At 46.7% G+C, this 26,404-nt stretch overlaps 1 protein-coding gene across 2 annotated transcripts in view; it reads left to right on the top strand.

Annotated features, from left to right (window-relative positions):
* The window catches only part of OPCML (opioid binding protein/cell adhesion molecule like), a 486,833-nt gene that overhangs the window by 437,647 nt on the left and 22,782 nt on the right, over positions 1 to 26,404 (top strand). For both annotated transcript variants that reach the window (XM_054997810.1, XM_054997809.1), the window contains exons 4-6: positions 17,695 to 17,829; positions 23,132 to 23,252; positions 24,259 to 24,410. In XM_054997810.1, the coding sequence (XP_054853785.1) occupies positions 17,695 to 17,829; positions 23,132 to 23,252; positions 24,259 to 24,410 (408 nt within the window). The remainder of the gene's footprint in view (positions 1 to 17,694; positions 17,830 to 23,131; positions 23,253 to 24,258; positions 24,411 to 26,404) is intronic.

Genomic DNA, 26,404 nt, shown 5'->3' on the forward strand with positions numbered 1-26,404 from the left:
GCTCTGTAGCTGGCTTCCACCAGCCCCGTTGATCATCATGAGCAGAGATGCTCAAAAGATTTGGTTCATTTCTTGAATAATCTTCACTGGAGCAATGCCATCCTTCTCAGCAACTCCCATCTTCTAAAAGAGCACCTCAGCTTTTGTAGAGTCATTTCTAATGGCTATAAGTGTGAAAATCTGGAATGCAAACTCTTGAAAATGTGAATGACTAAAAACGGGTAGTAGATCCAGAGGAGTTAGCTGTGTTAGTGTGCAGTTGCAGATGCATCTGACGAAGAGAGCTGTGGTTCTCGAAAGCTTATGCTACAATAAAGTTGGTTCGTCTTAAAGGTGCTACTGGACCTTTTACTATTCAAAGACAAGTGGGTAAACAGAGATGCTTTCTGAGTATGTAGGCTATTAATGGTCTCTGTTTCCCAAGATATGATTGTTCCAGTTTCCAGAAGGATAATATTTATGGAAAATGGCCACTGCATGGAGTATGGCCATGCACCTCAGATGTTTTGGATTTACCAGAGTGGTTTGGGAAGGACACATACAACAGTATTTCCTGCACCCCTTATGTAATGTAGGAGGTAGCCCTTCATAAGTTATCACTTGACAAATGCTTCGTATGCCTCTACTATGGATTGCTATCGGAATTGCGTGGACCTGCGAACACAGAGCTGGAATGGTTGCAACGTGATTCTTCAGAAGTGCCTGGAAAGCACAGAACAAAGAGAGCAGGCAGAACGTGTCCTTCCAACTTCTTCAACCTCACCCCTTTTATCTGCCCTGCATGCACCCAGTAGACAGCAGGCCCTGCTCTTTTGGATTAGCTTGCAATTTGGGGACAGAATCACTCTGGAGTGTTCTAATGAACTGTGAAATGAACATAATGTCAGTCGCCGATGCAAATGGGCCCATGCCACCGCTGTTGCTAGTGGGTTGTTTTGCCTGGGAGCTAACACAGGTAATTTAAAGATATTAACAAATGCTGTTAATTAGCATCATTATTATACTGCTGCGTCGCTAGGCCTAATGCACAGTCAAATAAATAATCCTGCTGTGTCAAAAGTGTCTCCTATGGAACCTTCAGGATTAGTGGGAAAGGGACTGGCGCATTCAGCACACTGTGGGACACGCCGCAATGTTCTTTCTGGAGAAGGACTGTCTCTGCAGCAATCTTCTCTCTACGTGCCTGGTTGGAGGATGAGGCTCAGAAGAGCAAGGCCCTTACACCCTCCAATCCTGGCCTAGAAATCTCAGGGGTTATTTTTCATGCACAGGCCACAATCTGCCAAGAGAGTGAGCAAACCGCACCCTAATGGACAGCAGCTGCATGGAGCATGGATGTGCTATTCCATTGCTCTTGGGTCATTTCGACAGGACTTGTGCAGGAGAACTGGTGGTGGATTCTGGCATGCCCATGTCCCAAAGTGTGACTGTCCCGAGAGACGTTTGGAGAACAGAAGGTACGGGCTGAGTTGAGCCCTAGGTTCTCAGAAGCACAGGTGCTGCTTGCAATGGCACAGTCTTGTGAGAAGGGAGACTTGTCACGGGCCACTAGTTTGACACATGGTGCTGCCGTACACTGAATCATACCCATTGGTCTATCAGTGTCAGGGCTGCAGCAGTCATACTCAGATGAATCAGCCTCATTAGAATCATAAAATAATAGGGTTGGAAGGGACCTCTAGGGAAGGGACCCTTATCTAGTCCAACCCCCTGCACAACACAGGAAATTCACAAATACCCCCCCCCACACACACACACACACGCCCAGTGAATCTTACTCCATGGGGGGTATTTGTGAATTTCATGCATTGTGCGGGGTGGGGGTGGGGGTTCCCATTGAACATTGTAAGTGTTCAGTGGGAAAATGCTTGCATGCAGCTCCAGGTATCTGCAAAAGGGTTTTCAAGATCTTGGGCTATCTCTGGAGTCTGCTATTCTCAGAGTTGGAAGGGGCAATCTTGGTGTCAGAAATTTCTGTCCCAGTGTACTCTCTTTTGCACTGCTCTGCCTATGTGCAATTTCCAGTTGTAGGTTAGGAAGGAGCTTCCGGTGTGGCGTGCCAGAAGTGCTGTGAAAAAGTCCCTGTCACAGACTAAAGATACCACTTGCATTGTCGAGTTTTAATGTAACAACTAAAGACCAATGTCCAATCTCTACAGTCTTAGAAGCCCGTTACTGACCTTCAGTCTCAGCATCTGAGAATGTAGGGCCGGCGCCAGGGTTTCTGGCGCTTGAGGCCGAGGGCAGTTTCAAGTCTGTTGCTGCCCCCACACCCAAACTGTGTGATGGTGTCACTGTGTGTGACATCATCATGCAGCGTGCTGCTGCAAGCCAGCCCCATTGGTGTGGCGGGCAGCTGGGATGGCACACGGGTGGTTTCCTAGCCCTCCTGCTCGGTTGCCCCACACCGTCCCAGCTGTCTGCCATGTCTGGCCTGCAGCTGATGGCAGTACAGGGCAGCTGGGCGGGAGGGTTAGGAGGCTGCCCACTCAGACTGCTCCACGCTGCTGCCACTGGTGCTTGCTCCCAGCCAGGCATGGTGGGTGGCTGGGGAGGCGCATGTGCATCCTCCCAGCCCTCCCACTCCGTTGCTCTGCGTGCTGCCCCAGACACCTGCCACACCTGGCTTGTGGCTGCTACGCCTGGCTGGAGGCATGTGCTGTCAGCAGCAGCAGTGCAGGGAGGGAGGGCTGGGAGGCTGCAGCAGCTGTGGGCCAGGCGCAGTAGGTGGCCGGGGTAGCGTGCGGGCAGCTTCCCATTCCTCCTGCTCAGCCGCCAGTGCTGCCGCCGCCAGCTCCGTGACACGTGCCCCTGCCCCTGGCGCCCCCTCTGGCGCCTCAGCACTCGAGGCGGCTGTCAGACCTGCCTCAATGTACACGCCGCATCCCAGCAATCCCCCAGCAAAGCAAGGATTGCCATGTGATGTTTGCACTCATCATTTGCAGTGTCAGAGAATGTAAGGCATGTGCAGAAAGGCTCAGCCATGCACAGAGTGAAGGATGAGATTGGGTGGAAGGATTGTATGTGAAGAGGGCACGAGAGACAGGCTCTAGGATCCAAGGCAGCAGCCAGGAGAGGGAGATGGTCCAGAAGGTGGAACGGATGGGAGAACCACAGCACAAAGGGAGGAAGAGAGAGAGAGACAGGTGGAGGTGTTGGTGAGCTGCTTTATACGCAACAGTGGCACGCTCTGTGGCCTCTGAGCTTCTGGTGTCCTTGCTGCTTTTAGTAAGTGCTGTTTTATGACGTTTGGTCCGTTCCATTGTTGTTTAATGAAATGCTTTTGTTTGTTTCCCTTCCTCCCTTTTCTATATTTGATGGTATAAAAGCAGCGTAGAAATTGAAATGCAAACATATAAAGAAGATCTATCTCTGGTATCTTCCTGGTGTGGGATCCCTTACTCTCCATGGGGGGTGCTTTCCCCGCACTCTTTTCCAGTGGCAGGGAAGTTTGTCCCCTCACTGCTGACTCCTAAAATGTCAGTTGGTGCCCTCCTTGGAACCTTCCACTGTCTCTCTGATTGCTCCCTGGGGTTGTAAGAATAGAAACAACTGATGCCAGGCCCTGTTCCAGCCATTTTGGTCACTGTGTGTCCAAGCCTGTCCCATCCCATGCAGCAGCGGGAGTCTGGGGGTCGGGGAAATGGGGGGGAGGGAAGCCATTGTCTACTCTATGGTAGAGTTTCTGGTGATTCCTATAGCAGACTGATGTCTATTCTGGGTTTTCCACAGTGACATAATTTCGTCGCACCAACTGTTAAGTCTTTTTTTCTCCCACCCATGGGAAGTGGGAGGTAGGAATGGTAGGTCCCCCACCCCCAGGGGGAACCTAGCATCCCTACATGCATCACAAGTGGAAAACAGAACCACTTTTTCATTGTTATGTGAATCAGAAAAACAGTGACCCCCTGCCCTCCCCAGGGTGCTTTCTCCAAACCAGAATGACTTCAGCACAATCCAATTGCTTCTATTAATTAAGGCAAAATGAAATCGTGGGTTTATCACACTTTTCATTAACTCTGATGCTGCGTATCTTAGGCTGCTTTTCTTGAGAAGGATGAATGTGTGCTGGGGTGCAGTGCTCAGCACTTCATTAAGTGGGAGAAGGTGGACTGCATCGGCCTGCTTGACAGTCAGGAGGGGCCTGATCACCCCCTCAAGCACATAATTTTGCTTCTTGTCCCTTGATTATTCTGCTTTTGGTACCTTGCATCATTTGCAGATGCAAGTTATCACTTGATAGCATTTTATAAAAATACTAGAAACAGAGCCCGTTGTGCTAATAAATACAACGGGCTCTAGAAAGCTGGGGCTGGGGAGGGCTGGTGGGGGGGGGGTAGGAAGGGCTGGCAGGTGGGGGGCAAGGGGGGGTCTGGGGAGAGGTGAGAAGCAGGAGGGGTCTGGAGAGGGATGGCAGGTAGGGAGGCAATGGGGGTCTGGGGAGGGCTGAGAGGCAGGTGGGGTGTGGGGAGGAATGGCAGGTAGGGAGGCGATGGGTGTTCGGGGAGGGCTGAGAGGCAGAAGGGGTCTGGGGAGGAATGGCAGGTAGGGAGGCAATGGGGGTTTGGGGAGGGCTGAGAGGCAGGTGGGGTGTGGGGAGGAATGGCAGGTAGGGAGGCAATGGGGGTTTGGGGAGGGCTGAGAGGCAGGTGGGGTGTGGGGAGGAATGGCAGGTAGGGAGGCAGTGGGGGTTTGAGGAGGGCTGAGAGGCAGGTGGGGTGTGGGGAGGAATGGCAGGTAGGGAGGCAGTGGGGGTTTGGGGAGGGCTGAGAGGCAGGTGGGGTGTGGGGAGGAATGGTAGGTAGGGAGGCAATGGAGGTTTGAGGAGGGTGGAGATGTAGGAGGGGTCTGGGGAGATATGGCAGGTAGGGATGCAATGGGGGGTTGGAGAGGGCTGAGAGGCAGGAGGGGTGTGGGGAGGAATGGCAGGTAGGGAGGCAATGGGGGGTTGGGGAGGGCTGAGAGGCAGGAGGGGTGTGGGGAGGAATGGCAGGTAGGGAGGCAATGGGGGTTTGGGGAGGGCTGAGAGGCACGTGGGGTGTGGGGAGGAATGGTAGGTAGGGAGGCAATGGAGGTTTGAGGAGGGTGGAGATGTAGGAGGGGTCTGGGGAGATATGGCAGGTAGGGACGCAATGAGGGTTGGGGAGGGTGGAGATGCAGGAGGTGTCTGGGGAGGGATGGCAGGTAGAGAGGCAATGGGGGTTTGTGGAGGGTGGAAAGGCAGGAGGGGTGTGGGGAGGATTGGTAGGTAGAGGGGCAGGGGGGTCTTGGGAGGGCTGAGAGGCAGGAGGGGCAAGGGCGTTTCGCCTGCCCAGGCCCCTCTGAGAGCACTGCGGCATGACATGGCGCAGCATGGCTCCGAGGTTGACAGGCGTATCGCCTGCCCAGGCCCCGACAAGAGTGCCATGGCGCACCATGGCAGGGTTCCAAGGGGGACGGGGCGTTTCGCCTCTGCCCAGCCCCTGGCAAGAGCGGCACGGGATGGTGGGGCAGGGCTCCAAGGGCGACGGGCGCTTTGCTGTTTCCCGGGCTCCACCGGGGCTTGAGCGTGTTCCTGTTCCTGCGCCACCGTCTTCCTCTACCTGGGCTACCTAGCTCGCACCCTTCATTGGCAGCATTCCCCAGCGCACTTTTATCCTGGTGCACCTCGCAGACGTACCAGGATAAATGTGCGTCGTCGGGAAGATGCTAAGGGAATTATATAGTAGGATGTACTAACCTGACCATATGTATTAACCTGAAGTTCCAGGTGGTTTACTGAAAACCAGATAAAACACATAAATTCCTATACAATGTTTTAGTCATGAAAATACAATCCATGTAGAAACAGGGCGAAAATTTTGAATTCCCGTTTTTGTCCATTTGTTACAAGTTTCGCAACAAGGCCTACAAGCAGTTTTGGAAGAACTTATGAAAGGCCAGCAGGGAAAGCTTCTCCTTTCTGGACATTCTCTGGTAGTCCATTCCTTAACACTGGAGCAGCTACTGAGAAGGCACTGCTGTCTTATTTGTTTCTTATTCTAGAACTTTGTGATTACAAACACCATGGAAATGGATACTATTATCAAAATGTTCTCGAGACTCTTACCATTAGTTCCTACTAAGTTCCTGCTCAGTGTGGGGGAATCCCCTGCCCTGGGTTCACATTGCCTCCCACTACTCCAAGTGATGGTTGGGAGGAAGAATTTTTTAAAAACTCACCAACATCCAAAGTATAATGTCACTTTCAGGGAGGACCCAGAAGCTCTAGTGGCAGCTCTAGGAATCACTGGAAACTCTTTGGTAGCAATTCCTAGAGCTACCGCCATTGCTTCTGAGTTTTCCCCAGAAGTAACATCATCATGCCCACGATGACGCCCCTGTCCCTGCCTCCAACCCCTCTGCCAGTTTCCAGGCTCAGTCTGGTAACTCTACTTACAATCGAATATCTTATTTCTCATTTAGAGACCTCACCCTACCTAGCCCCTTGTGAGCACTTCCTGTCAGTGCTACAGCATGATCCCTATTTGAAACCTAATTTCAAACCACCGCATGGCTGTGTAACTTTCTGAGGAGGACAATGACTTAAAGCAGCCTGCTGAGCTGATGAACCTCCAGGTCAGTTAGCTCTTGGGGGGGCTGGGTACATACTTCATACGCATGCGCTGTCAGCCAACACACAATGGCATCACTTCCAGAATTGATATTGTGCTAGCTGTGGGAGTGTTCATACACTTTGCATGGGGCCAATTAAGAATCAGTCTTTGGGGGGCAAAATCTGGCCCTGCACGAAGCACAGGAACCCTCCTGCATCATTGACCCCAGCGAGGAGCATGCACACCACCCATATGCCTGGGTTGCCTGCTGGGCATCCACTGGAAGTTTGCTTGCCACTGGTGGGCACCTGACAAACCTATTCCTAAGCCATACGCCGAGGCCTGGTAGGTACTTAACACCTTTATTTTGGAGGAAAAGAGGTTTTATAAGTCCCTAGTGGGCTACTGTGTATAGGCAAATATGGGTCACAACTTGGGCAAGTCTAGAGAAGCCCATTTTGATTATGAGCAGGCAAAAAAACTCTTTCACAGGGTCCTCCCCCCAAACCCTCAAGGTTCACTGTTGGAACAGTGACAGGAAATGTAGATGGGAGCAAACGGTTAAAACACGAAGCAGCATGTGCCGGAAATGGCTCCAGTCATGTGACCAGTCCAGTTCTGGATCCAGGCTTCTTGAGTGAGGTGGGAGAAGATCAGAACAAGAAACGTTCCGTTTGCAGTTCCCACCCAAAGTGAAATTTGAAGTGGAATATGTGGGAGATGCCTTATCACATGAAACACCAGAGGAATGTTTGGTAGATATTTCTTAAGGGGGTTCCGGACATCCACATTTCATTTAAAGCAAGCAAGCAAGCAAAAGAATTTCTGTGTTTTGTCTTCAAGTGAAAAGGATGCAGGCTTTTGCAGGAAAAAAATGTTTAGATGACAAGATGACTAAGGAAATGTGAAAATATAGCAAACTCCTGCATTTAAGGACAGAGCTGCCCTCCTTAAAGACCCTTAAAGAGCATCTGTTCTTTACCAAAATGCAGCAAAGCTAACACCCAAGGTGCGCTGTCCACTCCGATTACGGCTAGGGATGTGCGTTTCGGCATTCAGAATGCCGAAAGAATGCCGAAACAAAAGTGTTTCGGCTTCTTTCGGGGAATGCCGAAACGTTTCGGGGAATGCCGAAACGTTTCGGGTAGCCGAAAGAAAAAAGCCGAAACGTTTCGGGATTCTTTCGGCTTTCTTTCGGCTTTTCTATGGGAAAATGCCTCCGTCTTCCAGGACGCCTGGAGGAGGCATTTTCCCACCGAATAAGCCCAAAATTGGTGGGGACCTTCCTCTAACCCTTCTCTAACAACCACCCAAGTTTCAGACAGATTGGACTTTGGGGGGCCATGTTATGGCCCCCCAAAGCAGGTCCCCCCATCCTCCCATAAGAAAGCGAAGGAGCAGCATATTGTTAGCATGCTGCTGCTGATCTTTCTTCATTATTTCCTATGGGGAAAAAATGAAGAGGCAGGCTTCCTTTGCCAGGGGTGGCATTTTGTATGCAAAATGCCCCCCAGCCCTCAGGGGCCCTTCTCCCACCCCTCCTCCCACCCCCCACCAAGGCTCAGCCTGCTCCCACTTGGGGGGGCCATTTCATGGCCTCCCCAAGTAGGTGCTCTAATCTCTACCACTGACAGCTGGGGGAGGCTTGTGTTGCCAGGGGTGGCATTTTGCATGCAAAATGCCCCCCAACCCTCTGGGGCCCTTCTCCCACCCCTCCTCCCACCCCCCACCAAGGCTCAGCCTGCTCCCACTTGGGGGGGCATTTCATGGCCTCCCCAAGTAGGTGCTCTGCTCTCATCTCTACCACTGACAGCTGGGGGAGGCTTGTGTTGCCAGGGGTGGCATTTTGCATGCAAAATGCCCCCCAGCCCTCTGGGGCCCTTCTCCCACCCTTCCTCCCACCCCCCCACCAAGGCTCAGACTGCTCCCACTTGGGGGGGCCATTTCATGGCATCCCCAAGTAGGTCCTCTCAGCCCCTAAAGTCCACCCCTTACAGCCCCACACAAACCCAATTCCCCCCCAGCTGCCACACACAGACCCAAATCCCCACATTAGCCCCTCACAGACCCAAATCCACCCCCACCTGCCCCACACCCATAACCCCAGGAACAGGCTGGCAAAGGCCAGCCCTCTCCCTTTGTTCCCTATGCTGGGAACTTCTAAACTCTCTTTCCCTAGGCAATTCTGCACAGCCCAGGGGTGCCACAATGGTGGGCACACTTCTGAGTGCCAGCTGGTCCCTGTGAAAGAGCACCTGAACCACAGACACCCTCCCTCAAATTCCCCCACCACCTACAGAGATGGCTGGCCAGCCAGCCCCATTGTTCCCTATGATGGGAACCAACTGCACAACAAAGAATAAAACAAGAACAACACAAAATAAAGTTTTAAATTTTTTTTCTCCCTTCCAAAGTACAAGTAGGCAAAGCATTATGACACATTACACCAGCAGTCCCCCACACAGAAAAATAACACAACTCACTTAACATCAGAGAATCACAAAGCATGATACCTGTCAAAAACACTTTATTTCTTGAACAGCTTTAGGTTACACAGCAGGGGGGAACACCAAAGGGCATGGCAGCACTATCTTACACAAAAATAACACAACTCACTTAACATCAGAGAATCACAAAGCATGATTCCTGTCAAAAACACTTTATTTCTTGAACAGCTTTAGGTTACACAGCAGGGGGGAACACCAAAGGGCATGGCAGCACTATCTTACACAAAAATAACACAACTCACTTAACATCAGAGAATCACAAAAGCACAATTCCTGTCAAAAACACTTTATTTCTTGAACAGCTTTAGGCTACACAGCAGGGGGGGGGGGACACCAAAGGGCATGGAAGCAGTATCTTACACAAAAATAACACAACTCACTTCACATTAAAGAATCACCCCAAAAAATTGCTGTCAAAAGCACTTTATTTCTGTAACTGCTTTAGGTTACACAGTAGGAAGGCACCGCAGAGCAGGAAAGCAGTGTACTACGCAAAAATAACACAACTCACTTCACATCAGAGAATCACACAAACACAATTGCTGTCAAAAACGGTGAAGTGGGTTGTATTATTTTTTGTAGTACATTGCTATCATGCCCTGTTGTGCCCTCCTACTGTGTAACCTAACGCTGTTCAAGAAATAAAGTGTTTTTGCCAGGAATTGTGTTTTTGTGATTCTCTGATGTTAAGTGAGTTGTGTTATTTTTGTGTAAGATAGTGCTGCCATGCCCTTTGGTGTTCCCCCCTGCTGTGTAACCTAAAGCTGTTCAAGAAATAAAGTGTTTTTGACAGGAATTGTGTTTTGTGATTCTCTGATGTTAAGTGAGTTGTGTTATTTTTGTGTAAGATAGTGCTGCCATGCCCTTTGGTGTTCCCCCCTGCTGTGTAACCTAAAGCTGTTCAAGAAATAAAGTGTTTTTGACAAGAATCATGCTTTGTGATTCTCTGATGTTAAGTGAGTTGTGTTATTTTTGTGTAAGATAGTGCTGCCATGCCCTTTGGTGTTCCCCCCTGCTGTGTAACCTAAAGCTGTTCAAGAAATAAAGTGTTTTTGACAGGAATCATGCTTTGTGATTCTCTGATGTTAAGTGAGTTTTGTTTTAATTTTTCTGTGTGGGGGACTGCTGGTGTAATGTGTCATAATGCTTTGCCTACTTGTACTTTGGAAGGGAGAAAATAATTTTTTTAAAACTTTATTTTGTGTTGTTCTTGTTTTATTCTTTGTTGTGCAGTTGGTTCCCATCATAGGGAACAATGGGGCTGGCTGGCCAGCCATCTCTGTAGGTGGTGGGGGAATTTGAGGGAGGGTGTCTGTGGTTCAGGTGCTCTTTCACAGGGACCAGCTGGCACTCAGAAGTGTGCCCACCATTGTGGCACCCCTGGGCTGTGCAGAATTGCCCAGGGAAAGAGAGTTTAGAAGTTCCCAGCATAGGGAACAAAGGGAGAGGGCTGGCCTTTGCCAGCCTGTTCCTGGGGTTATGGGTGTAGGGCAGGTGGGGGTGGATTTGGGTCTGTGAGGGGCTAATGTGGGGATTTGGGTCTGTGTGTGGCAGCTGGGGGGGAATTGGGTTTGTGTGGGGCTGTAAGGGGTGGACTTTAGGGGCTGAGAGGACCTACTTGGGGATGCCATGAAATGGCCCCCCCAAGTGGGAGCAGTCTGAGCCTTGGTGGGGGGTGGGAGGAAGGGTGGGAGAAGGGCCCCAGAGGGCTGGGGGGCATTTTGCATGCAAAATGCCACCCCTGGCAACACAAGCCTCCCCCAGCTGTCAGTGGTAGAGATGAGAGCAGAGCACCTACTTGGGGAGGCCATGAAATGCCCCCCCAAGTGGGAGCAGGCTGAGCCTTGGTGGGGGGTGGGAGGAGGGGTGGGAGGAGGGCCCCAGAGGGTTGGGGGGCATTTTGCATGCAAAATGCCACCCCTGGCAACACAAGCCTCCCCCAGCTGTCAGTGGTAGAGATTAGAGCACCTACTTGGGGAGGCCATGAAATGCCCCCCCAAGTGGGAGCAGGCTGAGCCTTGGTGGGGGGTGGGAGGAGGGGTGGGAGAAGGGCCCCTGAGGGCTGGGGGGCATTTTGCATGCAAAATGCCACCCCTGGCAAAGGAAGCCTGCCTCTTCATTTTTTCCCCATAGGAAATAATGAAGAAAGATCAGCAGCAGCATGCTAACAATATGCTGCTCCTTCGCTTTCTTATGGGAGGATGGGGGACCTGCTTTGGGGGGCCATAACATGGCCCCCCAAAGTCCAATCTGTCTGAAACTTGGGTGGTTGTTAGAGAAGGGTTAGAGGAAGGTCCCCACCAATTTTGGGCTTATTCGGTGGGAAAATGCCTCCTCCAGGCGTCCTGGAAGACGGAGGCATTTTCCCATAGAAAAAAGCCGAAAGAATGCCGAAATAATGCCGAAAGAATCCCGAAAGTCGAAAGCCGAAAGAGATTCTTGTTTCGGCTTTCGGCTTTAACGATAGAGAATCTTCTTTCGGCTTTCTACTTTCGGCTATAGCCGAAAATTTTTGGCTTGCACACCCCTAATTACGGCATCTGGATCCATGCCTGCAGCTGATGCATGCTCCAGTGTGATTCCAGCATCCCATGATTGATGGTGTTGTGTCTGTCATGCAGCCTCCTTCTGAAAGTACCATTTGTTTCCCTGTAGATCCTTATCTTGCTAATGTAGCGAGCTCGGCTTATCTCCTCCTGAGGCCCCTTCTCCACCAAAAAGAAATCACCTCTGTTATTTATGTATTTCTGTCTTAGGCTCATCGAATCTATTTTCCTACACTTCCAATTATCTTTTATAGAGATCAACTGGAGGATAGGCCAGGTCCATAATGACCCCGGGATTATTGGATCATTACCAGGAAGGCTCGGAAACAAAGTGAACCTGGCGTTCATCCTCTTCATATTTTCCCTGCTCTTATTATTTTTCCATTTTTACCTTTGTGCGTGCGGCTCCTCTCCCCCCTCTTTCCCGACATTTATAATCTCGGTGCTGTTTCTTCAAGGCAGAAGAAGCCTCTTTGCACTTAATGTGATAATTTCCTAACTGCCTGGAAATATTTGGCATTTTCCAAAATAACAAGGAATGCTTTGTGACGCCGTGGAGCAAAACGGGTGGTTCTCACATGATCTGAGCAGTGCAGTTGCTGTGCTTGCATGGACATACCCCTTCCCTGCCACATTACAGTAATGTTATGCCAGTTTTAATCTCCAGCATCTGTAGTTAAAAGACCTCAGGAAGCAGATGTTCTCCACGTGAGATTTTGGGCAGCCACTGCAGGACAAAGTATGGCCGTTTCCACACGTGCTGGATAATGCATTTTCAATGCACATTAGCAATCCTTTGGAAGTGGATTTTTTTGTTTCACACACAAAAACCCAGTTCCAAGTGATCACTAAAGAGCATCGAAAGTGCATTATCCAATGTGTGTGGAAGCAGCCTATACGATATTGAGATAGATGGACCGATGATCCGACTCTGTCCAAGGTAGCTTTGTAAAGATCTGGGTTGGAGAGTAGTGAAATGCAATTCAGCCACACCCAGTGTGGCTACAGCATCCTCTACAAGGGCCCAAATATTCTTGGCTCCCACACACTATGCAACGTATTCCACTCGAGATCGTATCACCTCGATGCTGAAAGATCCACACTGGCTTCCTGTTTTTTTCCAGGCACAATTCAAAATGCCGGTTCTTACTTTTAAGGCCCCAAATATCTGGGGCCCAGGATAACTGAAAGGCCACCTCCTCCCGTATTGTCCAACCTGCCATCTAAAATCTCCCTCACAAGCTCTGCTTTGTGTGTCCCCTTGGAGATGAAGTGAGTGGGGACCAAAGACAGGACTTTTTTTACTTATGGCAGCTTGCTCAGGAGCTAAGTGGCCACTTAGGCCACCAGAAAAAGTTCCGGTGGACCAAAGGCCTGAGGGAACACCTTAAGGGGTGGGCACAATCTGGCATAAGCCAGTTGCCCTTACCCAGCAAGACATGGTGAAGGAGAAGTCTGGCCTGGCCTTGCTGGCACATGGGGGTGGGCTTGGCTTAGCCTTGGTTGCTTGATGCAGCAAGATACAGGCCTAGCTCATTCTCCCTCATTGCCCCCTTTTGTGAGGGCATGGCCCCATTCTAGTGCCATTCTCCCTCCTAATCTGCCCCTGGCCATGCCTGTGGAATGCCCTTCCCCTTGAAGCCCTCCAGGCACCTTCACTACTTTCTTTTAGATGCCAGGTCAAAACTTTTTTTTTACACAGGCTTTTAATGCACGCATGTAGTCCATTATTTATCTTTCCAATTTACAGGGTGGCACCTGCAGAAGGCCCTGCTCAGATGACCAATATTGTTATGTTGGAGAATAGAAGAAAAGAGGGTCCTGCAGATATACACATCCAAGGCCATGAAGGGCTTTACGTATGAGAATCAGTACCTTGAATTGAACCTGGTAGTTGATGAGCAGTCTATGAAGTGACTGTAGAATGGGTGGAATACACGTGCTCCACTTAGCTCCTGATAATAATCTAGTAGAAGCATTCTATACCAACCAGAGTCTCTGAGCAGACTTCAAGGGCCAACCCACACCATTCCATTAACTGTCACCCCCAGATTTTGCACAGTTACCAATAGGGTTGCCAGGTCCCCTTATCCTCTCAGCAAGAGGGTGAGTATGTGGTATTCACCATCTCTGTGTCCCTTGCTCCCGTGGCTACATGATGACATCACTTCTGGTGATGTCACTTCCAGGTGCCATCATCACGCAGATGCAGGAGTGCACATGTGTGCTTCACAGTGGACTGATTTGAGCCTCAAAGGGGCCCAATTTGGCCTGTTTGAGACCCATATCAGCCTGCTGCAAAGCACAGGAGTGTTCTCAGGATGGTACGATGATGTCACACCCTGGAAGTGACGTCATCATGAATCCTGGGAGTGTACCTGGGAGTGCCTTTCCTCCCCGCTGGCCAGGTGAGTGGTGGTGAGGGGCAGAGAGTGGGAGCGGAGAATTCCCCACTACTACTAGGAGACTGGTAACCCTAGTTCCCAAGCTGGAAATGTCAAGGGCCTAAGCTCTGTCAAGCAACAACTATAGAGGAAGGTCAGAACTGAGCGAAACATGTTGTAAAAGGTGACTGTTGTTCACTACATAGGAATGGCCATAGCTGTGTGGGGTGCTAGGTCTGCATTTGCCAAGGATGTGAGCCGCAGGAGCAAGATGTGTAGGCCAGTATGCTCAACACTGGTACAATACAGGTGGGATAGCAGGTGGCATTTAAGTTCCACTCTGGGAGCCTTTCTGGGAAAGAACGGGGAGGGCTGTTGTGCTTGTGTCTGAGCTTTTCCTCCTGTCTGAGAAGCTGCAAACTGCCTGTTGAGCAATGCTGCAGCAATGAGAGAACCTGCAGAGTTTTTGTGCTATTCCATTGTGGCCTCTTTAGCAAGCATGAAAAGACAGCATGATTTGAGGATCTCAGTCTCCATTGTTCAGCCTTTGTGAGCTCCCAGTGTACGATTTGCCCTTCACAAGAGTACAAATGTACCTTAAACATATTCTGTTATTGCTCTGGAAATATAAAATACTGCTAAATCAGTCCCACAAGAATTTCAAAGCTGGACCTCAACTGGAGATAAACATATTAGTCATTCTTATATTTGCTTTCTGATGGTTTCAGATGCTACAGTGGCAATTCCTGTTGTTTCTGTAGACTAGACTGCTACAATTCTTAGGCTTCCTAGCTTCCTAGAAAGTACATTGATTAACTGAGGGTAGTCAACACACACTGTCCTTGCTGTATAATTGTCCTTTGCCAGAGATTGTATCCTTGTTATGTGGCCTAGTTTTCATGCCCAAGCGGGTAAATATGTGTCTGTACAACACCACTTCAGACTGTAGGCGAAGCAAGCATGGTTTAATGTTTCTCTCTACAAAACATAAAATAAAACCCCTCCTCATAGAGAACTAGACATCACGGTCAAGGTTTCTTCTTCATTTACCAGTTTTATATGGAGAAGCATTCTAATGTTGGTAGTGCATAGCCCCCAAGTTTGCAATACCGGTGTATGTAGAATAAGTCACCCTAAATGAACAACTTATTTTAATCCCAAGACAGCTAGTATATATTATATTATATAGTATATTATATAGTATATAATAAGAAGGAACATGGTGACTTGCCCAAGATACCTATGGAAATTTTTGCTTGAGTGGCTGTTTGAATTCAGAGAACTCTCATTCTACAAAGTTTGAATTCTTAGTGATTGGAGGAAACTACTTTCACTACTTTCTAATGAAAGAAAAAAACCTACATAAGACAACAAAGGGAAAAGATCTTGGGACATTATTAAGGACTGATAACCATATCTGCTCATTACAATAAAATTAACAAATTTACGTTAGTTTTGGAGTCACACAAAACCCATCTACGGGCTTAGGCATCCAGATGGAGCAAGAATTCCATGAAACTTGAAAGCTCACAGCCCCAATAAAAATACCTTAGTTAACTGACAATGCAAGCCTGGTCAGTTAGTCCAATCTAAGGCCATTGATTGCAATAGATTTAGAGTTGGGTAACTCTGTGTAGAGTTTCTCTAGAGCAACTGGTTATAGTCGTGTTGGGTTTGTTCACAACACTATGAAAACATAAACGCATTGTGCATATTCAAGTTAAATACCTATATTTCCAGTGTGTCATTCAACTACAAGTGCTTTGTCAGAAAAAACATACTCAGATTATTAATCAACTAGGACTGTGGCTGATTAACTGGTAGGATCTAGTTTTAATTAGCAATGCTAATTAAAGACATGCTTGTTTATATTTAAAGCTGTTCGGGAACTGGCATTTTATTGTAGCATGAGATGAAAAAAGAAGTTGAAAGGTAGTTTTTTCCTTCTAACCATGTACAGGCTGTTTATTTGTTAAATTGGTAGGTATATTTCATACTTCTTTCAGAATCTCCAAAAAGGCACCTATTGAGGTATTGTAAATATGCAAATTATTTCAATCAATTAATTCATGCATTTAAAAGCAGATGTTTAACCAGAAATTATTTAATCAATTTTGATTCTGAGTGGGACACAAACATTGTTTATGAAAACACCCGGAAATCCCTGAGATTTGCATCAGAGTGGCTTATTCGGGTGGCAATCCTGCCCCTCACTAAAGGGGGAAAAGCACTGAAAACCAGGAAAAAAAGTATTGATGGCAAAGCCAATAAGGTGCAATAGGAATAGTCAGAGGCTGATAAAAGGATTGGTGTGGGGTGAGATGGCAAATTTAAACCCCCACTCAGCCAGAAAACAGATTGGGTGACTTTTGGCCAGTCACTGTCGCTTGGCCTAACCTACCTCACAAGGTTGTTGTGAGGCTAAAATGAGAAAGGGAGAAGAACCATGTATGCCACCCTATATGCCACCCTGAGTTCCTAGGAGGATGAACAAGATAAAACTGTGGTTTCATAAAAATTGTCAGTGTTTTCCCCAGATCTTCTTCAGCAGAATCAGTTACTTATACAGCCAATTATACAATAAATCTGAACAAATAATTAAGTAAAGCGACGTGAATCATATCAGCTAAAATACTACTAATATCCATTAATAATCCATTGGTGATAACCCCAAAAGACCATTTTCCTAAGGAGCTAACCCCCCTTTTCCTAAGTAAATGATCACTCAAGTAAGAATCCTATAAAATTGTTTTGCATAAGTCTTTAAAATTGTCATGTAGGATTATCATGAACGTATTATTACTTGGGTATAAATAACACTTCAAGTGATGTGATTCATGTATCTTTAATTATTTTTTAGTTGGGATCTGCTATCTGTTTGGCTGCATGCGTCTTTGTAGATTCCTCTGAAGAAGATTCACTAAATGCATTGTGTGCTATTAAATTATTGTTGCATTTTATTGGCTATGCCCTCACAATACTTTTTTCCCCCTTTTCACTTAGAGGTGGGCTTGCATGAGCATCACTGTTTGTTTTTTTTATATTTTTTTTATTTTTTACTAAAAGATAAGGGGTACAGAATATAGGGGATGGGAAAAAGAAATTCATATTATATATCACTAATACATTGCACCGTACAATCTAATATATTTCTTCAATGTGTTCTGCAGATCAGCCGCTTATTTGCAAATTTTTCCATTCATTTTAAATAATGTCCATAAAAGTCTTCATCCTAACTAAAAGTTAGGTTTCTTCAGATTTCCTCTGTATCCAGCTATAAAATGGGTTCCAGATGTCATTATATCAGGGCTTTTTTTCAGGGGGAACACGGGGGAACGGAGTTCTGGAACCTCTTGAAAATGGTCACATGGCTGGTGGCACCGCCCCCTGATCTCCATTCAGAGGGGAGTTGAGATTGCCCTCCGCACCATCTAAACTCCCCTCTGTCTGGAGATCAGGGGGCGGGGCCACCAGCCATGTGACCATTTTCTCCGAGGGCAACCCACTGAGTTCCACCACCTCTTTTCCCAGAAAAAATGCCCTGCATTATATATTGTATTGTCCATCTCTTTCAATAAACTCGACATCACTGTATGGAACAGCACAGTTTTAGTTGCAGGAGGAAGGAAGCATATAATGTGATGCTGATGCTTTTATCCTGTTTACTCCTTTCCCCTTGTAGGCCGGGAATTCGTAAGCGAAGACGAATACTTGGAGATCACAGGTATCACCAGGTACCAATCTGGGGAGTATGAGTGCAGCGCTGTTAATGATGTTGCAATACCAGATATCCGGAGGGTCAAGGTCACTGTAAACTGTAAGTACTGTACCACATGGAACAACAACAACAAAAAATCCATAGTAACATTCAGCATTTATACAGTACATTCCAAAGTACTTGTATCACTAGCAGGGCTTTTTTTCAGCAGGAACATGGGGGAACGGCGTTCTGGAACCTCTTGAAGGTCACATGGCTGGTGGCCCTGCCCCCTGATCTCCAGACAGAGGGGAGTTGAGATTGCCCTCGCAGAGGGCAATCTAAAGTCCCCTCTGTCTGGAGATCAGGGGGCGGGGCCACCAGCCATGTGACCATTTTCTCCGAGGGCAACCCACTGAGTTCCACCACCTCTTTTCCCAGAAAAAAAGCCCTGATCAGTAGTATTGCCCACATTGTAGTAGGAGGTGCTGTTGGAACTGCTCAGGTTGCCTGACATTCTCATTGGGGAATTCCTAGTTCTGTCTCTTAGGCACGAATCAACCCCAAATCATGTTTTGTTTCCAAAATTCCAGCTGAGAATAAACCAAGTGAAAATGGACCTTTCCTGTGTGCCCTGCCTCCTTTAGCCCTCTCTGCCTCCTAAAAAGTGTTCCTGGGAGTTTGAGAAATCCTCGGGACCTGTGGGGGCTGCAGTTTGAACTGGAAATCTGTGGAATCCCAGATCTGCCCCTTGCAAGCAGAAGTGCTTTCTGCTCCCACAGTGCTCCCTTGGACCCAACACCGTGATAGATGTAGATATGCAGTGGGTAGAAGCGTACACAAACCCAGCTAATTTCCATCAGAATCTCTTCAAAACATCTATTTATAGCTAGAATATAACTGGTAACAGGTTTTTTTTCTTGTGGAACAGTTCAATTTTTTTTTAACAGAGAGCATCTCTCTGGTGGCTAACTTTGCATATTGCACATTAAAATATCCTTGATTTGTGGAAGAAACATATACAACTTTTTTTAGCAGCTAAAATAATATAAGAAAAAAACACATTTCATTACACCGTGGGACAATTTGCTCTTTAAATGCTTAGTGAGAAACAGGGAGCCTAGATACTCTGAAGGTTTTTTAAGAACTGGATTCAAGTTCCCCAGACCCAATTCAGGTTTCCCACAGCCACACAGCAACTGTGGGGAATGGCTGTTAAAAAATTAAGAACCCAAATGACCTCAGGATGCCACCACAAGGGAACTCCTGCCTGCCCCCTAAAACCATTTTTCAAAATAGTGAGCTTCTCTGTTTTTGCTGCTCCGTATGGGATATTCTGAGCAAGAGGAGGCATTAAAAAACAGGGAAATATTCTCCCCCATGCTATTTTGATATTTTATTTATTTTTATTCATTTATTTCAAATTTGTATTCCGCCCTCCCCTCAAGCAGGCTCAGGGCGGATAACAACATATTAAAATACAATTAAAATACAGTTAAAATTCATATTAATTAAAAACAGCACATTTAAAACAAGATGGTGGACAGTCTATGGGAGGGAGAACATGCGGTCGGGAGGGGAGTGCAGGTGTCGGGCTCTTGCTGGGCACCCCTCTTCCTCTCTGCTGGGTGTGTGTGTGGGGGGGAGATTTTTGTAAACTTCAATTAAATGGAGAGCCAAGCTGTAAGACCAGGATGCCTACAATGATGAGAGCATTGACCCATTGCAGGGCCAATGACAACATGAGAGATAGCATGAGTGAACCTTGGTTGGGGTGACAAAATACCTTGAACTGGCTCTATCGTCTCTGCTCAAGCCATTTTTGCAGATGCTTCAAAAATGCACAACCATTTCTTTTTTAATAGAGATGAGAGTGGGCCACAATAAAAAGAAAATGTTGTTTACAACATGGGGGGAGTGATGCTTTTAAATTCTGAAAATATAATGCATTATTGTCTGTCTCCAACAATCTCAAATGCCAAGTAGTTTTTACCTATGGATAACTTGTTGAGCATTCTTCAGAACTGGAAAAGAATTGGATGGCTTGCGGATCTAGAATAGCATTGGAGAAGCTAAGACTAATAAAAAGAATCAGAAACTGTAACAATGTAATTATGATTTCAGAACATGTGATACAACCGTCAAAGAGGACCAAAATTTCATCCCGATAACTTCATCTGCTCTGAGCCTGCTTGCGGGGAAAGCGGACAATACATTTAATAAATAAATAAATAATCAATCAAATAAATAAATAAAATAAACCTCCATAAGGGAGAACGGAAATCTGGACATGAAAAGTCCAGCTTGGAATTTACCCGGAACAGAGAAATGCAGATGTTGCCTCATTAGAGTAGTGGCTAAAAGCAGGTCAACTTAAAGCAGAAATGGAAAGTTTAATTGCTGCTATTCAAGACTGTGTAATTGCAACCAATAACTATCAAAATGCATTAAAAAGGATACTTGTGGAAAATGTAAAGATAAACCAGGAACAACTGGCCACATAATAGCAGCTCCCACAGATTTTTTTCCCTCCACTTTTGCTTTGAAACAGGAATACTATTTCTTGGAGCATCCGCATGAAGTCACCCACTTTCCAAGTTTTTCCCATCCCACAATAAGCATGATTTACTAGTACCATCTTTTTGGAAAGAACACAATCCCAGTGTTTTAGAATGTTGTCTACACAGGACAGTTTTCAGAGATCTTTGCCACATTAATGCCATTTTCTACCCTTCGAGGCCACAGTTTTTCCTGCTATACCTCAAAGGACTTAAAAAAAAAATCAGTAATTCCTATACTACTATAAAAAAAATGTTATAAAAAATTAATGTGGTGATGCAGAAGGGAAAATAGCAGCTTAAGGTGGAATGTGTACGGCCCCCTGTGGACAGTGGTGTAGCATGGGGGGGGGGCAAAACGGGTGGTCGCCCCGGGCACAGAATTTGTGGGGGGCACAAGAGACTGTGCTGGGCCCTTGGGGAGGCTGCCCATGCTGCCAGCGTGCTGATGGGGCGGCCGGCTCACTGGGTGCCGAGCTGACCTTCCTGCAGTGGGCTGCGTCCCTCTGCAGCAGCTGCCCACACCACTGCAGCGAGTTAGGCTGGCTCAGTCCCCAGCAAGCCAGCCGCCCCATCAGTGCATGGGCAGTGCGGGTGGCCTCCCCAAGGGCACGACACAGTCTCCGCTCTGCCACAGCCTGCCGTACCCTTTGGGAGGCCGCTTTCACTACTTTCGGCTGATGGGGCAGCCGGCTCGGTGCCCAGCGAGCACCTAGTGAGCCAGCAGCCCTGGCAGCTGCAAGTGGCAAAAGCGGGCTCCCAAAGGGCATGGACGGGGGTGGCCACGTCCTACATGATGACGTCACTGGAAGTGATGTCATTGCGTGGGCCCGGGAGCAACGGCTTCCCTTGCCCCGAGCCCTCTAGAGGCACGCTGTGCCACTGCCTGTGGATTCTCTGTAGCTAACACCTCTACATTTGCTGCTGCAATAAATGTAAAACAGAGAATCTTTGCTATGTATTTTGCCCCAGACAGGTTGCACAAAAATATATTTCACACTGATATGTTATACAGTAATCAATTGAGAATTACCTCATTACTATCAATATAGCCCTGCTCTGGTTCTTGGTAAACTGTCCAAAACAATCAATTACAATAGGCTAGACAGAATCCGGGTGAATTAAAAAGAAAAAAAGCTACATCTTCTACTATAGTAGATATTACAGCGCTTCTCACACAGAAACATTGGAGAGAAAAGTTAAGAATAAATACCACAATAGCTGTGAAAGTAAAGTGTCTCTGGAAATTCAAGTCACTTCATTTGGTACCTCTTTTAAAATCAGCTACAGGAGTAGTTTCAGATATCTTGAAGCTAATATAGATGCTATTATTTGCACGATAACCGCCCCCCCCCCCGGTCATTCTCCAAACTTAGTAACTATCCATAGCATTCCTAAAGAACAGTTAATGCTTTATAGGGAAAGATGCTTTAGATGCTGAATCTCTGTTTATGCACTGGGGCTGGAAGAAGAAAACAGGAAACCCACAACCACAGTAGGGAACGAATGCACCAGGGCCGTCGTCACACGGGCATCTCTTCCATTAAATTTACAGCATATAGCGTCCTACCTGTTATCGGCACAGTAACGTTTCTTTGGGTCACCTAATGGCTCTTTGCGCCACCAGCTGTCCACACCGAAGCACTCTGTTCTGTTCTCTCTAACCGCGCAGAAGCAGCTCCTCCCCCTTTTTTAAAAAATTATTCTGGCGTTTAATTCTGCTATAACGGAATAACAGCATATAAACATTCCGTTAGAGCAAAACATTACGACACTTTTGTTTTACCAACTTTGAAATTATATAACTAGCCCTTTGCCCGCAGAAAACTCCCTGTCTGACGTGATCCCCATCGCTGAAGACTCTGCCATGGCGATTGAGTCATTTTTACTTTAGCAGAAAGTTTCCATTGTGTTATGTCGTTATGGCGTTATAAGGACATAATAAAATAAAAAAAAAGGGGAGTCGCAGGAAGAAATGGATTCTGGGATTGAAGGGAGGGCATAGGACGTTGCGAGGCGAAATACATCGATGTGAGGCATTCACACTGAGGCACAAAATAGCGCGACTATCAAGCACAAAGCAGAAGATAGAAAATTGCTACAGTGTTGGAATAAGGTGGGTGTTTGCCGGGAAATAGCGCCATTTTAGCGCTAAATAAAAGCCCGTGTGACGACGGCCCAGCAATCCTCCTGATATGTGCAATTGTCATTTCTTCTGAAAGGGTCACCATGTGGACTTTCTGCCTCTGTACACATGTTTCAAAGTAGAAATTATGTGCACTGTCCCTTTCACAAGAAATGGTGATTGTGTGTATCAGATGTGATATTGACCTGTACATGCACGTAGCATGTTTGACCTAATAATAATAACATTCAATTTATATATCGCCCTTCAGGACAACTTAACACTCACTCAGAGTGGTTTACAAAGTATGTTATTATTATCCTCACGACAATCACTTTGTGACGTAGGTGGGGCTGAGAGAGCTCTAAGAGAGCTGTGACTGGCCCAGCTGGCTTCAAGCAGAGGAGTGGGGAGCCAAACCCGATCCTCTAGATCAGAGTCCTGCCACTCTTAACCACTACACCAGACTGGCTCTCTGTACAGACCTGTCCATGTAAGCAAACATAACGACAAAAAGAGCTCTCAGTTGTAATCCCATGCACTCAGGAAGTATATGTGGTTCCAATTTACTGCTCCGGGAAGTGCACTTGAATTTGTGTGTATGTGTTTTCCTGCACACAAGTCCCAGTCAGATCAGTCGGTGGTCAGACAGGCAATCTAAAACTTTTTATCCAGGACTTTTGCAGACCATCCGTCAAGTTTTTGCAAGATGCTGGAATAATTCTCCTTTCCTCTGCAGACCCTCCATCCATCTCCAACGCCAAGAACACTGGGGCCTCCGTTGGCCAGAAGGGAATCCTGCGCTGTGAAGCCTCTGCTGTCCCCGTAGCAGAATTTCAGTGGTTCAAAGAAGAAACCAGGTATCTTGAGCAAGCGGCAAAACTGCCCGAATTGCCCAAGAACTGCAGGTTTATGTCCTTGGCAAGAAGTGCATTGGCAAGAGCAGCCATCTCTGACATACCAGCAGAGTGGAAATTGGGCAAAGGTTTGGTCTCACAAATTAACTTAATTTCTATCCTCAGCCCTGATGAGTATGAAAGATACAATAAAGGTACCTCTGAGCACATGCATTCTTTCAACTAACAACTCCCTTCCCCATATATCCAGGCTTCCACAACAGAGGGTACTAATTTCAAACAAGTATTAAAGCTCTTGATCTACAATTTAAGCACTGACTATCAGGGATAAGTTCATAATTATGAGAGGTGCTCTTCCCACCCCATGTCTTTCTCTGTCACATCAGTATGTACAGTATTATGTAACTGCAACAATTCTAGCAATGAAATGTAAGTTTAAATGCATTGCACCTCATCTCATTTTCTTGATATGAATCCTCTGAAATTGCCTTCTGCTATGTCAGACTGTGGACTGTCTATCCCAATACAGTCTAATATGACTGGCTGTGACTCCCCAAGGTCTCCGTCCACAAGAGACATTATGCTAAATGCTTAGCTCCTGCTGGGCGCCTAGTTCCCTCTCTTGCTTCCATAATATCTAGTGAAATGTAATCTTGTATTGTCATGCTATGGCATTCTGCATTTACATACTCTTACTTTACATTGTTGGCTGCTGATGCCAGAAGGAGGGAAATGTTGGATGCCACGTTGTGAGAGACTTTCTATCGGATGTTACAGAGAAGAAAGAAAAAAAAAATAGATGCACGGCTACTATTTTTTGGCAGGCTCCATGTGTTTGCTGTCACATTTACTTTGGCCTCCAAACGGAGGTCTACCCAGCCCTGCCGAAATGCCAGGGATTAAATTGAATGCTGAGCTAGAGATCTTCTCCTAAAAGTTCTGGATAGAAATTAATTCCATTGCTGGGCTATGTGGGTTAGTCTAAGCCCGTGTTTCACCCTCCTCACAGATTAGCCAACGGACTGGATGGTGTGAGAATCGAGAACAAAGGCCGGATGTCCACGCTAACCTTCTTCAATGTCTCGGAGAAGGATTATGGCAACTACACCTGTGTGGCCATCAATAAACTGGGGAACACCAATGCCAGTATAATCCTGTATGGTAGGTACAGAGCTCATGCCCTGATGCACTCAGAGCTTGCACACAACACACAGTGCAGATGAAGGTGGGGAGATAACTGTGGAACCTTATCCTTGTATACATAACCTGTTTTTGTACAGTTGTGTGTACGGGGCCACTGTTTTATAACATAATACCATATTACTAAAACCCTGTCATTTCCCACAGTGTACATTCATTATATTTTTAGTAAAAATGCCTTTTTAAAAAAACCAGACCTTTTAAAAGCTACATTTGGTTTGAGGTTATTTTGCCACCATATTGAAACATTGGCAGCATATGTTTTGTGCAGACATAGATCCTGGAACGGAAATATGCTTCCCTATAGATCAGTTAATCACTGTTTTCCTTTCCTTGCTCCAGCAATGTAAAAAAAGATTTATATCCATTTAATTAGGATAGTCTCCACCCATGTAAATCTTCTATTTCCAGAAGCTCCAATTTTGTTGATTGCGGCACCAGTAACTCACGTATCCTTTGTCCCATTTCCCAATATAATACTCAAAGCACAGACTCATTCATCTGCCCTGCAGAAAGGTTAGGGACGCCCCCATTTATCTGGAAGTGAGATGCCTATATAGTTTGTTTTGTACAATGGAAGCACAAAGAAGACAATGATGTGTCCCATCTATTGGAGCAGTAACAGAAAGCTACAAGTATGAAAGGTAACAGCATTCGACAGGATGCTCATTGGAAAAACCTGCTCATGCTTAAGAGTATTCAAAGCAGGACTGAGACATAAAGATGACTCTGGAAGAAGTTAAGCTGAGTGTTCTCTTTGGTGCTACAAGCCAGCATTGAAGGAGTCACTCAGCTCGGCAGAACAAATAGCAGATATTAATTCACCCATTGCTCCCTCCTGAAAACTGGCAGCAGAGCAGGAGATGATAGTGAACTGATACCAGTTATCATTGCTGAGGAACGGTCTGAGCGAAGTGGCTCCTGAGGCACTGGAGGATTTGCTGGGGCTTGGATCTGCTTGCTCCTGGCCACCTGGCCACCTGTGGCCCTCTAGGGCAAGTGACCCACCAAGAAATTTCCCTGTAAGTTAAATGGCTAGTCTGCCCCTGGTTAAAAGACAAAACATCAATAAACAGAGTACCATGTGCTGTACACATCAGGTCATAGATAAAGATTGGGGGACAGCTTGGCTTGAAGAACAGCTTCTGTGCCCTAAAAGGTCGTTCTGGCTTGTGTTTTCCAAGCACAGAATTAAGGTGGTGTAGCCACTGGACTTTTGACAAGCCCAGTACCATGTTGTTAAAACAAATACAAACTATACTCTTGTGTATGCTTTTATTTTTTTCTTTAAAGGCGGGCACCGTACACTCTCCACCACTGTGTTATATGTTATATCATTCCAAGTCACACTCATAACTTTCATTGCTGTGGTCTCTGAATAAAATGGGTCGTCTTTCTAATAACCATCCATCCATCCATCCATCCATTCAACTGTCTGAAAATATGAACTACATTTTCCCCTCTTTTCCCCTCCTTTTCCTGTTTTCTCTCCTGCTCTTCCCTCTCCCGTGTCCATTGTCTTCTGTTTTAGAACTAAGCAACCCTCCAGTATTAGCAGGTTGGTACTGCATGGCTGCTTCCTTCATTTGCTTGCAACATACCCATTGCCGCTACGCCAAAAGAGAAAAGGGCTGGGTCCTAGAGCTGCCCGCAAGGGGGCTTGTTATGGAAAAGGATTGAGAACTGAAATCTGCACAGGACACAAGGGAGGAGCTAGGGCAGTGATCTTGGGGACATTAGGGGGAATGTCAGTTCAGCAAAGATGGTGGGGAGGAAAAACAAAACTTGGCTGGGATACCCATCCAAATCAAAACTGTTCTGCTGGGGGAGGCTGCTGGGAGCTGTGGTGATGTTATGGACAGTGGACTTTGAGGGCTCATGTTTTGTTTTTAAGCGTATACTTGTTACCTCCAGAATTCCAGAAATCTCTTCCAGTGCACTTTTCAATAAGATGC

This window comes from Eublepharis macularius, chromosome 14 (genome assembly GCF_028583425.1).
Source record: "Eublepharis macularius isolate TG4126 chromosome 14, MPM_Emac_v1.0, whole genome shotgun sequence".
Classification (NCBI taxonomy): domain Eukaryota; kingdom Metazoa; phylum Chordata; class Lepidosauria; order Squamata; family Eublepharidae; genus Eublepharis; species Eublepharis macularius.